Source organism: Capricornis sumatraensis, chromosome 5, assembly GCF_032405125.1.
Source record: "Capricornis sumatraensis isolate serow.1 chromosome 5, serow.2, whole genome shotgun sequence".
Lineage (NCBI taxonomy): Eukaryota > Metazoa > Chordata > Mammalia > Artiodactyla > Bovidae > Capricornis > Capricornis sumatraensis.
In genome coordinates, this window is record NC_091073.1 from 53,491,482 (window position 1) to 53,505,870 (window position 14,389).

A 14,389-nucleotide genomic window follows, 5' to 3' on the forward strand; every position below is an offset into this window, starting at 1 on the left:
TCCAATGAGTCAGTTCTTCACATCAGGTAGCAAAATACTGGAGTTTCAGCATCAGTCCTATATATAAATGATACTGTTAATTTCTATCTCCTACATCTTAAATAAAAAATTTGGTCAATAGTCTAGAGATAATTACACAGTTGGCCCTTGGTGCTAAAATATTTTATATATGGGACTTGAGCATCCACAAATTTTGGTACCTGCAAGAGTCCTAGAACCAATGCCCCACACATACCAAAAGACAACTGTGTACCTGAAATATTATTTCGTGAAGAAGAGTAACCAGGTTTTATTTAAAAACCTAATTTTCCTAACATTTTTAGTAATGTTATTTTTATGCCTCCCAGCAGTTGAGGATAATTTTAACTTTAGAGCTCCATGGCTTAGGGAATACCTTGGCAGTACGGTGGTTAGTTTTCCCAGCTTTCACTATAAAGTGTGCTGGTTCAGTCTCCTGGTCAGGGAACTAAGATTGTCACAAGCCAAGTGGCATGGCACAGCCAAAAAATTGAAAAATTTTTTAAAAGTTCATGGTTTGGAGATACTGCTAATGAAATTTTGTTGGAGGTGAAGGTGCCACTGCAAGAATTACCTCGATTTATTAAAAACAGTTCTATAAGATAGTGGTCTATATCACCAACATAAAAAACTTACAAGCAGTTATCTAGAACTGGTTGATTCACGAATTTGGGAATATGAGAGAAGTCCATTTTAACATAAGCACCCTGTTGGAATATTTTTAAGGTACACTCTGTGCTTTCATTTTCCAGTTAATGGGTTTTTAAAGATAACTGTTTTTCATTAAATATGAGTACCATATTAGCACACAGGGAGTTGTAGTCAAAACGTAGTCATTTTTAAATTTGTTAAGTAACTCTGAGGTGAATTACATGTTGTGAGGACAATGGCATAGAGTAAAGGGCAAGGAGTTCTAAACGCGCTTCATTTTTTGTTTCCTCTGTCAACCTATGTTGTCTGTATTTGTGACAAAGAGAAAACACTGACTTAAATGTTTTTATATTCAGTAACCACCTCATTTTTACCATTTATTTAATGTTCCCAAAATAATCCTCTACAGGAGAATAGTCTGATGTCCATTTCTAATATGTTGTTAATATTGGGGTAAAAAACTGTCATAATTTGAGTGTATTCACGTAATCTGAATGCCGGAAAAGAGTAACTGAAAAAAGGTAGCCGTACCCACGGCTACCTTTCCAAAGTGTGTTTCCTCTTCCGAGCCCATGGACAAAAGGGGAAACCCTTACACGAAATGTTGGACGCTACCGATTCCCCTACATTTTCAGAGAATGCGGCACAATCACCAGATCCTGGCCTTTCTAATATGTAACTTCTAGCTTGTTCCGGCCAACGAAATTGTCCACAGTAAACTACGGACCAGGAAGGAGTGTTTTAACCACGGTCACTAAATTGGCAGCACCCTGTCTAACTCGCTCGCCCCGATGCCACTCTCTCTCGCCGGACCCCACAAGCTCTTTCAAAACGTCGGTTAACCGCACGCCTTCCACCCAAATCACACTTTATTAGAAATGTTAAGCTGGCTCCTCAGAAGACGTTGCCCTTGGGAGCCCCTAAGCAGCAGATCGAAGAGTCTCCGTCAGCCCGTAACTCCACCGCCCAACTAGAAACCAGTTAATGCTCCTCATCGCGTCCGCACCGCCTGGCGTGTCAGCGGGGGCCCGCACCCGAGGCCGAAGCTCGGGAAGGGTCCGGCGGGGCTGGCGGGGGTGGGGCACGCTCCCCTCCCCCCGCCGCGGCGTGTGACGTCCCGCGCGTCGGCGGCCGCGGAGCAGCGCGGGGAGCCAGGCGGCCGCAGGCGGGGTAAGGCTGGGCGAGAGCCCCGCGGGCCTCCAGGCGGCGTGGGGCGCGGGGTCGCGCTGCTATCGCCGCGGTTGGTCCGCGGGGCCTGCCCTTCCCTTGGCGCGTTCGCGGAGCGAAGCTGGGGCGGGGGTGGGGACCGGGCTTGGGCGTTAGCGGAGGGTGGCGTTGGGCAGCTGACGCCGTGAACCTGGACCGAAAGCGCGACCACGGTGGCGCCTGGCCGGTTCCGTAAGGCTCGCCGGGGAGGTGCCGACCCGGGCCTCTGGGCCCACGCTCGACCGGCTCCTTCCTCTCTTTCCCCTCCCCGCGCCGGGTCACTGCCGGGCGCCTCCCATTTAGGGGAGTGTCGGACCCCCGGAAACCTCCAGGACGGAAACCTCGCGCCCCAAGGGCCTCTCCTTAAACCGAATTTTCTTTGAAAGGCAACTGAGTGAAATAAGTGTTTCTCTATTTAGGTGTGAAGAAAAACAATGACACTCCAATGGGCGGCAGTTGCAACTTTTCTTTACGCTGAAATAGGACTCATTTTAATCTTCTGTCTACCTTTTATTCCTCCTCAGAGGTAGGAACCCTCCAAATCGTTACAGCAACATATATGATGCGCTCTTTAGACTGTTGAGTGTGTGACGGAAAAAGTTTTCTTAAAAGAATTTCAGTGCTGATTCAATAAAAGGCGCTCTTTAAAAATAAATTCACACGGCAATTAAGTAATAGCTAATGACCATATTAAAGTATCACTTCATAAAGCTTTTTATTATACGTACAAATTGGAGAAGGGCATGGCAACCCACTCCAGTATTCTTGCCAGGAGAATTCCATGGACAGAGGAGCCTGGTGGGCTGCAGTCCATGGGATAGCACAGAGTCAGACACGACTGAGTGAATGAGCACACACATATGTACAACTAACTTTTCCCCCTCCCTTCTGAAAGGAGAAGGTCCTCGTCCCCCTTCCTTTTGGTTCTGTTAATTATAGATGTCATAAAGTGATGGTCATCCTTTTTACATGTCTTGTTAGCTTTTACTTTTATTGCCCTGAGTTAGAATAGTGAGCCAAATAAAAGTAAATGGATAAATGATGTTTACAGTACACCATGATGCAGAAATATTTCACTGGGGCAGTGGAAAGACAATTTGGAAACTTAAGCCAATAAATGATTCTTAGTTTTGGTTTTACATAATTTATTTGTATTCATTTAATGGCAGTTTTACTACTTTATCCCCATGCAGAATTAATGAGTATAAATTAAAAGTGCTGAATATGCAAAGTATCAGAACCATTCCTTAACATTAGTTTCTTAGCAAAAGACCGTCAAAGGTCTTTCAGTAGGATTTCAGTTGTACCCTTAACTCTCTCCACCCCTATTGTAACCTACTTTTTAGGAGTTCGGTGTTAGATCCAGACTTGGCAGTGTGAATGATGAAATACTCTTGTGTAAAAATATTGCAACACATTTGTTCATGTAAAAGAAAATCTTTCATTAATTGATCCTACAGATAACCCACTGAAATTTAGTCAGAGTCCTTGACTTGAAGAGACTTATGAAAGTTTTTATCTTTTTTTTTTTATTGGGGTACAATTGCTTTACAATATTGTGGTCAGTCACCTGTATGTATACATATGTTCCCTCCCTCTTGGGCCTCTCTCCCACCCCACCCCCTTTTCTTACCCATCTGAATCATCAGAGGACTGAGCTGAGCTTCCTGTGCTTTCGCATGTTCCCACTAGCTAGCTACTTGATGAGTGGTAGTGAATATATAAATCAATCCCAGTCTCCGATTTCACCCCTCACCCCACCCGCACCCTGACCTTGTGTCCACAAGGCTGTTTTCTGCATCTGCGTTTCTCTTCCTGCCCTGTGGACAGGTTGGTTCATCTTCAGGGTCCAGTAATCTTCCACAACTTTTAACTTTCTTCTTACCTGCCTGGATCTCTACTCATTTCCATTTTTATCTCTCAGCTGTGCCATCACTATTTTCTTGCTTATGAAAGAAAAAATAGAATTATAGGAGGGGGACGTTGAGATTTTTGAACTTTATTCAACCTGTTCATTCTATGAGAAGGTGGCCTAAGGTCATCTAGTTGAGCTTTGCAGATTCAAGACAAGAATCTGCCTTTCAGTCTAGTGCTCTTTCTGTTTCATCACCTTGTCTCTCATCCTGTTGATTTTGTTTCAGATCCTCAGTAAGACCCTTTTCAACTTTTTGGTAATACTTGCAACAGTAGAAGCCTATATTTAAGAGAAAGAAAGATGTAATTTATAAACATCTAACAGAAAACTTTAGGATTTGCAGAAAAAAATTGTTTTTTTGTCAGTTGATCTTTTCTCCCTCAAAATGGTTTCTAGATTATGGATCTTTTTCTTTTTATTAAATATATTTTTTTTTCTATCCTGATAAAGTAGCTATTTGGTAGATTTGAGTACATGTATACACATTATATAAATATATCCTCTTGGACAAATATACACTAGAAAAACATGGTGTATGTGTATATATGTATGTCCACAGATCATTTACAATGTGTCCTTGTGTGTATTCACATCTTTTTATCCTTTTACATGTGTAATCACCTTACTCTTCAAAGAAAAGGCTTCATACTTTGGCAATCTACTCTTTTTTTTCTCACATAACCCACTAGTGAAAGACACATATTCAAAGTAGACTGCCTAGGATTATATCAAAACTCTGCATGCTACTGTATGACTTTGGGCAAGTTATTTACCATCTCTGGCCAGTTTCCTCATCTGTAAAATGGAGGTAATACTAGCATCCACCTCGTATGGTGGTTGTGGTAATTAAATGAGCTAAGCCATGTAAAAGTGCTTAGAAGGGAAGTATAGTAAGGACGCTATATAGTAGCTGTTATTAGCTCTTCCTTAAATCAACCCTTATAAACTGCTAATTGTTCCCTCTGGTGGGGGTGGGTCTCCTTTTGTGTTCCCTTTTATACTGTTGATTTACTTGAAATGTGAATTTACATTAGGACCTAGGTCAAGGAGAAGGCAATGGCAACCCACTCCAGTACTCTTGCCTGGAAAATCCCATGGACAGAGGAGCCTGGTAGGCTGCAGTCCATGGGGTAGCTAGGAGTCGGACACGACTGAGAAACTTCACTTTCACTTTTCACTTTCATGCATTGGAGAAGGAAATGGCAACCCACTTCGGTATTCTTGCCTGGAGAATCCCAGGGACGGGGGAGCCTGGTGGGCTGCCGTCTATGGGGTCGCACAAAGTCGAACACGACTGAAGCTACTTAGCACTTAGCAGCAAGGTATTGCTAGTTCTCTTTGTAAAAATACAAATTTTTGTAATGTAAAATTTGAACAGTATTCTTGGAGTAGGAATCAAAGAGGCAAAAGAAACTGCATCCATATCAACTCTGTCTCCCCACAAACTTCAGGTTATTATTAGAGTTGTTTTCAAAACATAATCTTAAGGGACTTCTCTGGTGGCACAGTAAATAAGAATCTTGCTCGCCAGTTCAGGGGACACGGGTTCAGTCCTTGGTGTGAGAAGATTCCACATGCCACTGAGCAACTAAACCCATGCACCACAACTACTGAGCCTGCGTTCTATACCCTGCAAGCCACAACTACTGAACTCACTTGCTGCAATAGAAAAGCCTGGGGGGCTACAGTCCATGGGGTAGCAAAAGAGTCGGAAACAACTGAGCGACTGAGCATGCATAGAGCTTCTCCATCATTGGCTGCAAAGAAAATAAAGAGCCTGATTTTGGTATTGACCATCTGATGATTCCATGTGTAGAGTCATCTCTTGTGTTGTTGGAAAACGGTGTTTGCTATGACCAGCGCGTTCTCCTAACAAAACTCTGTCAGCCTTTGCCCTGCTTCATTTTGTACTTCAAGGCAAGTTTGCCTATTACTTCAGGTGTCTCTTGACTTCTTATTTTTGCATTCCAGTCCCCTGTGATGAAAAGCATATTGTTTCTTTTGGTGTTAGTTATGGAAGGTCTTCATAGTACTACGCAGCTTCAGCTTCTTTGGCATTTAGTGGTTGGGGCATAGACTTGAATACTGTTATGTTGAATGGTTTGCCTTGGAAATCATTCTCTCATTTTTGAAATTTCACCAAAGTACTGCATTTCAGACTCTTGTTGGTGATTCTGAAGGCCTACTCCCTTTTTTCTAAGGGATTCTTGCCCACATAGATACAGTGGTCATCTGAATTAAATTCACCCATTCCCATCCATTTTAGTTCACTGATTCCTAAAATGTGGATGTTCACTCTTGGCATCTCCTGCTTGACCACGTCCATTTTACCTTGATTCATGGACCCAACATTCCAGGTTCCTATGCAATGTTCTTTACAGTATCCCACTTTACTTTCACCACCAGACACATCCACAACTGAGCGTCATTTCTGCTTTGGCCCAGCTTCATCATTCTTTCTTTAGCTATTAGTAATTGCCCTCTGCTCTTCCCCACTAGCATATTGGACACCTTTCAACCAGGAGAGCAGTGGTGAGTGGTGCTCATCTTCCGGTGTCATATCCTTTTTTCCTTTTCATTCTGTTTATGGGGTTCTTGCAGCAAGAATACTGGAGAGGTTTGTCATTTCTTCCTCCAGTTGACCACGTTTTGTCAGAATTCTTCACGATGACCCGTCCATCTTTGGTGGCGCTTTACGGCATGGCTCATGGCTTCATTGAATTACACAAGCCCTACACTTGTGTGAGGACTTCCCTGGTGGCTCAGACAGTAAAGCGTCTGTCTGCAATGCGGGAGACCCAGGTTTGATCCCTGGGTTGGGTAGATCCCCTGGAGAAGGAAATGGCAATCCACTCCAGGACTATTGCCTGGAAAGTCCCATGGACAGAGGAGCCTGGTAGGCTACAGTCCATGGGGTCGCAAAGAGTCGGACACGACTGAGCAACTTCACACTACACTTGTGTAGTGGCCCACACACCACTAAAAGGCTGTGGTCCATGAAAGGAAATTGGAAGTTTACTTAAGTGCTTATCTTTATATATCTCCTTTGGACTCAGTTAATGTGTTACTCATTTAAAATGCCCTTGTGTGAAATTTGTTACCTTTTCAGTTGTGTGATAAATTACTTTGTCACTCTTTGCCATTGATAACTCATGCTTTCTTACCTATGTGTCTTTGCTCATATTGTTCATTCCATCTGGACTGTTTCCCTATTTCATTTTCTCTGTGTTCAAGTAATGATCTGAATATAATTACTTGGGTATAAACACACATAAAAATCCCTGAAGATATATATATATCTATATATATATATATAGATATATATATATATAGATATATATGTTTGGTTTTTTTTTTCCTTTTTTGCCACGCCATGCATCTTGTGGGATCTTAGTTACTCAACCAGCGATTGAAACTGGGCACTCGGCAGTGAAAGTGCAGAGTCCTAACCACTGGACCACCAGGGAATTCCCTTTCAAGCTATATATTTAAGATTTTTACTCTTTACTATGTATGTAGTACACAGTATTACACACACATTGTAGAACAGCTCAGTGATTTAATGTGTATGTAATAGCTCAGTGATTCAATGTGTGTATAATAGCCCAATGATTTTCTTAATTTCCTTATGGTAAAAGTAGAAAAACTTTTTTACTCAGAATAGACATTGAAACTTCATCTATTTTTTTAATTATAAAAATAAATAGTGTAGAAAGTCAGACCCCTTAGCCCTGAAATGTTATTAGTTGTTAGAACAATAGATCTTTGTTATTTCTGAGTTACTATCCTGATAAGGAAAATGATATAAAGTGATAAGTTCTATCAGTAATTTAACATTTTTACTGTGAGAATTCCTATTTAAGGTTTTGATCATGTGTATTTACTTTAGAAGTTACTTTTACTTAAGAATATTTAAGACACCAGACAGAAAATAATCAAATGTGGGATTATTATTAAATTTGAAAGTTGTTCTTTATTTCATGAGATATTCTTATTGATAAGAATTGACAGTTCTCTTACATGACAAAAAATTAAATTTCCGTAGTTCTTTTCACTCACTACACAATTGCCAAAATGTTAATTTAGTATTTAGAAAGTATCTCAAAGTGTTCTCTTGACTTTTTACACCTGATGCAATTGTATTGCTTTACAGATGGCAGAAGATATTTTCCTTTAGCGTTTGGGGTAAAATTGCAAGTTTCTGGAACAAGGCCTTTCTTACTATTATAATCCTATTGATTGTTCTGTTTCTAGGTAAGTACTAGCGTCCTCCTTTGACTAAGCTTAACTATAATTTTTTATATTATCATTAATGAATTATTATTGATTGGCTTTTAATTAATTTGATGCTGCCATTGGTATACAGTTGACTTCATATAGTATATGATAGTATGTGGAGTAGATAATTGATATGTTGATAGATATTATTAGTTATATATATACAAGCATAAATTGCATCAGAGTACAGTGGTTCTTAATCTCTTTTATGTTGTTTTAAGATTTAAATGCTGCGATGCATAGCCTAGTTTGCAGAATTAGCAGATATACAGTCCTTTGTTATTGTGGTGTCTTAGTTATGCACAGGTTTAACTGTTTGGGAGACAAACAGAGCAATGGCCCTCAAAAGAAGTTTTAGATGCAGGCTGTGAATCTTGATTGGACCCTGGCTGAAAGACAACTATAGCACAGACATTTGCGTCCTACAGCAAAAATTTGAATATAGACCGTTTGTTAGATAATATTAGGGAGTTTTTGTTAACTTAATTTATGATATCAATGTTATTATTATATAAAAGAAGTCAGCAACCTATAACCTGCAGACCAGTTGCCTATTTTGGTAAATAAAGTTTTATTGGAACATACCATGCCATTCTGTTTATGTGTCATCTATGTATGAACAACTACAGAGTGCAGTAGTGGAAACAGAGACCATGTGGCCTAACATACACAACCTGCTCTTTACAGAAAAAGTTTAGCAACACTTGTTACATAGGATTACATCCTTATGCTTAGGCATTGCATGCTGAAATACATAGAAGTAAAGTCTCATGATATTTACAACTTAATTTCAGTTGATTAAAAAAAAAACAAGTATGGCAAATGCTAACAATTGTTAAATCTAGGTAGTGGAAATATGGATGTTTATTGTACTAGTTTTTCAGTATGTTTGAAATTTTCATAACAAATACCTTAGAAATTAGAAGCAGACTTTTTTTTTAAGTGGAAAAGAATAGCTTTATTTGCTTTGTTAGGCAGGGGGGGCCACAGTGGGCTAATGCCCTCCAAACTACATGTCCCAACCTAGAAGGGGTAGTGAGGAGTTTTATAGTAATGTTTCAAAGAGGGCGTGATCAGCTTGTGGACATCCTTTCAGGGGTTGGTGGGAGGCAGGTGGGAGTCAGCATTATCAACCTTCTGTTTCCAGCCAGTCTAGGGTCTACATGCTTGTTTGCAGCATACAGTTAACCTCTTTCACCTAGTCAGGGGTTCGATGTCTGTCTCAAAAACGTGCAGGTTTTTCCATCATTTCCCCATTTAATTATAGGTCTTCAGTAGAAAACTCTTAATAGTCAAAATATCTCCCTTGATGCCAGGGTGATTCAGCTTCTTGCCATGGGTATAAATCCTGTCCCTTGGTGACAGGCCTCCTTTATGTTTGTCCAGATGCTGGCAGAGGTATTGCAACATCCCAGACACTACTTTTCTCTTGAAGTAGACTTTTAAGGTTTTTGTCAAATTAGAAATTCCATGAGTCAAAATAATTGCCATGCTTTTTAGGAGTAAATTGCCATGCTTTTTAGGAGCTTTTAAGAACTGAGCTCAGAGAGATTATGTAACTTGTCAGAGAACACCCAGCTACTTCTTGGCAATTCAGCTTTTGATACCACTGCAGTGTGTTGTCCCTCAGAATTCACTCAGAGTTGTGTTCTGAGTTAGGCAGGTTTCCCACGTGTCAGCCTGAGGCCATAACCAGCATGTGTGCCACGCTCTTGTGAGAAAATGTTTCTCATCTTCCATATTACTAACCTCTGCAGGGGAATCCTCTTTATAAACTGGAAATAAATGGCATGAGAAGGTATGAGTAAGTCAGTGCATCAGGATGTGAATGGATTTGCAGTTCATTCATTTCAAATTGTGTTTGTCTCATGGTATGTTCTTAATGTTACTGATTGAATCTCTAGCCATAGAAAAAATCACACCAAGCAGGTGAAAAACAATAAGGAAAACCAAGTTCCAACTTTGTCACCAGCTAACTAAATGACCTTTGGAATGTCATTTCATCTCTCTGAGTTTGGTTTAGCCATTTGCAAAATAGAGAGAAGAAATAATCTCCTCAGCTCTTAGTAGCTCTAAGAGTGTACTGTGTCCTTCTAACTCTAAAATTATCATAAGAGTTTCTACTGAAAACTGCCACATAGCCATATAAAGAATGACAACTTTAGCCAAGGTTCTTTTGGTTACATAAATCAGAAAACAGCATCAGCTCACTTGAGCATGAAAGGGAAAATTAAAATATAGGGTTGTTTCAGTGTGGCCCGAAAAATGAAGGAAGCCAAATTCATAGGAAGTGAAGTGTCCTTTTAGTGTCCCTGTATTTCTCCCTCGGTCTACTTCTTCTTCCTTATCTCTGCAGGCTCTGATACTCAATTTCCAGGCCAGAATTATATACAGCTGCTAAGTTTTGTCATGCCAGCCATATTGGAGGATTAACTAGCCATTTCTAAATTCCAATTCTAAGGAAGAAAAAATCTGACCAGCTAACACTGGGTATCCAATCCTCATCTGAGAAGCTATGGCCAGGGGCCAGGATCACAGAGCAGAATCATGGCTGCTGGCAGGAGCCTAGATCTATGGGCAGGGAAAGTAATTAACTCCCAGAGAATAGGAACATCATGGATGATTAATGTGGGGCCATTAACCCTGGATGATAAAGACAGTCAAACAGGAACTTACCCATGAAGCCTCAGTGTTTCCATCTCTCAACAGGGGAATAACACCTACTTCACTGAGGTGTTGAAAGAATAACATGCAGTTACATATGTAAAGTACGTAGTCCACTGTTCTCATCCACTAAAATGACATTGGTGCAAATAATGCAGACCCAGTAGGTTTGAATTACTCAGCATAATTCATCTTTTATTTTGGAATTTTTTTCTTGTTGGTCTAATAGTCATTACTAGATGTTTATATTCCTAGAGCCAATACTAACTGAAAAGTATGTTTTAGCAAGTTGGAACAGGCAGAAATGAAGTAGGAAATCCAGGAGAGTTTATTTAGTGTCAGCAGAAATGCTTCTCGGGAATTTGAACACTTACAGAACTGATCCCACAAAAAGATGATCTCCAAATTGACCAAGAGTCACATCCTCCTCTTATTGTTGCCCCCCATCCCACTTTTCAGACACAGTTTCTTTATTATTATGCAAGCAGTGCATTCTACAAATGGGTTTGTGTTTTTCTTGGGTAGTACTGCTTAATCTTTAGCATTTCTGCATAATGGATCCAGGAGTATTATTCCTGTTTAATTGCCAAGTAGTAGCCACTTCACAGGTGGCTCAGTAAAGTAGAGAATCCACCTGCCAATGTAGGAGACACAGGTTCTGTCCCTGGTTGGGAAGATCCCCTGGAGAAGGAAATGGCAACCCACTCCAGTATTCTTGCCTGTGAAATCCCATGGATAGAGGAGCCAGGCGGGCTACAGTTCATGGGGTCACAAGATTCAGACACGACTTAGCAACTAAACAACAAGGAAAACAACAATGACTTCAAAGTACTGTCTGGTTCCTCTGGTCTGCTCAAAATAATTCATAAAGACTTTTTTTTTTTCAGTTGTTTTTATAGTGGTTGGCATGCTCTTATTGTTTTGAGGCAATCTTAGAAATAACCAGAAAAAAAGGAAATCTTGCCTTTTGTGTCCACATAAATTGACCTTGAGGACGTTATGCTAAGTGAAAGACAAATACTGTAAGATCTCATTCATATGTGGAATCTTAAACAATGAAATCAAACTCATAGATACAGGGGACAGATTGGTGGTTGCCACGGGTAGGGGTGGGCAATATAGGTGAAGGGAGTCAAGACATATAAGATTCCAGTTATAAAATAAATAAGTCATAGAGATATAATGAACAGCATGGTGACTTCGTTAATAATTCTCTATTGCACATTTGAAAATTGCTAGGAGAGTAGATGTTGAAAGAAATTTTGCATCACAAGAAAAAAGAAATTCTGTAACTGTATGGTGATGGATTTATAACTATTTTACAGTATATACAAACATCGAATTATTTTTAATTAGCAAATTACAAATAGAAGGAAGCTCCCTCGTTCTGATGAAGAGCATCTACAAAAGCCTAGAGCTAGCATCATCCTTAGTCAGATATTGAAACTTAGCCCCGTAAGATTGGGAACAAGGCAAGGGTGTTCACTTTGACTATTTTTGTTCAATTAAGTAATAGACTTTCTAACCGAGATAATATTAAGATAAGAAAAATATACAAAGCGTTAAGATTTTAAATTAAAAAGTAAAACAGTCATTTGAAGATGACACGATAATTTAGAAAATCCTAAAATGTCTACAAGAAAAATACTATGTCAAAGAAATGTAGTGCATTGCAAAATACAAGGTCAATATACAAAATGAAGTGCATTTCTATGCTATAAGCAACAATTCAAAATTGAAATTTTTAAATTAATTTTATAAGTACAACAGGAAACCTAAAAACTTCTTGTTTTTAGAAAAGAACTTTATAAAGGATGTACAAGATCTCAATGCTTAAAGCTACAAAAACATTGTTAGAAGCAATTAAAGAAAATGGAAATAAACGATTTTTTTTTTCAGTTGGAAAACTCACTATCATTGCAATGAAATACCACTTCATACTCACTAGGATAGTTATAATCTAAAAGACAGATAATAACAAACACTGATGAAGATGTGGAGAAATAGGAACCATCCCAATTTACATTACACTGGAAATGTAACCTGGTAAAGCTGCTTTGGGAAAAGAGTTTGGCAGTTCCTCAAAAAGTTAAACATAGAGTTACCATGCATGCGTGCTGAGTTACTTCAGTCATGTCCAGCTCTTTGCAATTCTATGGACTGTAGATCCATATGATCCAGCAGTTCCACTCATAGTTATATACTAAGAGAAATGAAAACATGTCAGTATAAAAACTTGTACATGAATCCTCATGGCAGCATGGTTCATAATAGCTAAAAAATGGAGAAAATCCAAATATCCATCATCTCTTGAATGGATAAACCAAATGTGGTGTAGCTGTACAACAGAGAATTATTCAGTTATAAAAAGTAATAAAGCAAGTTCATCTATGTAACTTGCTGCAACATAGATGAACCTTGAAAATATTAAGCGAGGTTAAGGGAGCCAGACACAAAAGAACACATAAAATATGATTCCATCTATATCAAATGTCCAGAATAGCCAAATCCATAGAGACAGAAAGTAGATTGGTGGTTGCCAGGAGGTGCAGGGAGGGCAAGAATGGATATGGGCTTTCTTTTTGGGTTGATGAAAATATTCAGGTGTTGGTTACACAACTTTGTGAATATACTCAAAACCACTAAATACACTTTTAAGAGTAAATGTTATGTGAGTTTTAGCTCAAAGTGCTGTTAAAAAAATTAAATAGGGGTTAAAATTAGCTGTTTTTCAACTATAATCTCTTTCCTATATGGCAGTAACTCTTCCCTAGAAATGCTTATGACTACATGAAAGGAGCAGCCGAACTTGCTTATATTCCACTGGTCTTTGTAACATCAAAGGCAGATACCTTCCCAGGAAACTACAAGAATCCAATGATGAAGAGTACACCAAATAAAGATGCTATAATCTGAAATCTGTCTCCTACTAGAAAAAAGTGATTCCTCTGAATCTGAGACTTAACAGAACTGAAAGTATCAAATGAGCAGCTCTCTGAACATTATCAGTAACAGGTTCCATCCATAGGACACTTGAGGGATCATATACTACCATAGGTCAATCCCATTTCAACAAATCTTTGCCAGTAGAAATCTCAGTGTAACCAAATACTTCTAAAATCTCAATAATTTAAAATAATAGTAGCCTATACATAAGATAGGTAAGTAACAAAGACCCGCTGTATAGCACAGAATTATATTCAGTATAATAACCTATAATGGGAAAAATCTGAAAAAGAAATAAAGATAACTATATAACTGAATCACTCTGCTGTATACCTGAAACATTGTGAATCAACTATATTTCAGGTTTTTTTTAAAGAGTAATACTTCAGTTCAGTCACTCAGTCGTGTCCGACTCTGCGACCCCATGGACTGCAGCACACCAGGCCTCCCTGTCCACCACCAACTCCAGGAGCTTGCTCAAACTCATGGCCTTTGAGTCGGTGATGCCATCTACCCATCTCATCTACTGTCATCCCCTTCTCCTCCTGCCTTCAATATTGCCCAGCATCAGGGTCTTTTCTAATGAATTAGTTCTTCACATCAGGTGGCCAGTCCCCAAAGTACTGGAGTTTCAGCTTCAGCATCAGTCCTTTCAATGAATATTCAGCATTCTTTCCTTTAGGATGGACTGGTTTGATCTCCTTGCAGTCC

The 14,389-nt window shown here is 39.4% G+C and overlaps 1 protein-coding gene across 1 annotated transcript in view; it reads left to right on the forward strand.

Annotated features, from left to right (window-relative positions):
- The first annotated feature begins 1,791 nt into the window (after window positions 1-1,791).
- LOC138079906 (B-cell receptor-associated protein 29) overlaps window positions 1,792-14,389 on the forward strand; it is a 48,642-nt gene continuing 36,044 nt past the window's right edge. The window contains exons 1-3 of the mRNA XM_068972678.1: window positions 1,792-1,839; window positions 2,295-2,401; window positions 7,944-8,044. Of these exons, the coding sequence (XP_068828779.1) occupies window positions 2,310-2,401; window positions 7,944-8,044 (193 nt within the window). The 5' untranslated portion in view covers window positions 1,792-1,839; window positions 2,295-2,309. The remainder of the gene's footprint in view (window positions 1,840-2,294; window positions 2,402-7,943; window positions 8,045-14,389) is intronic.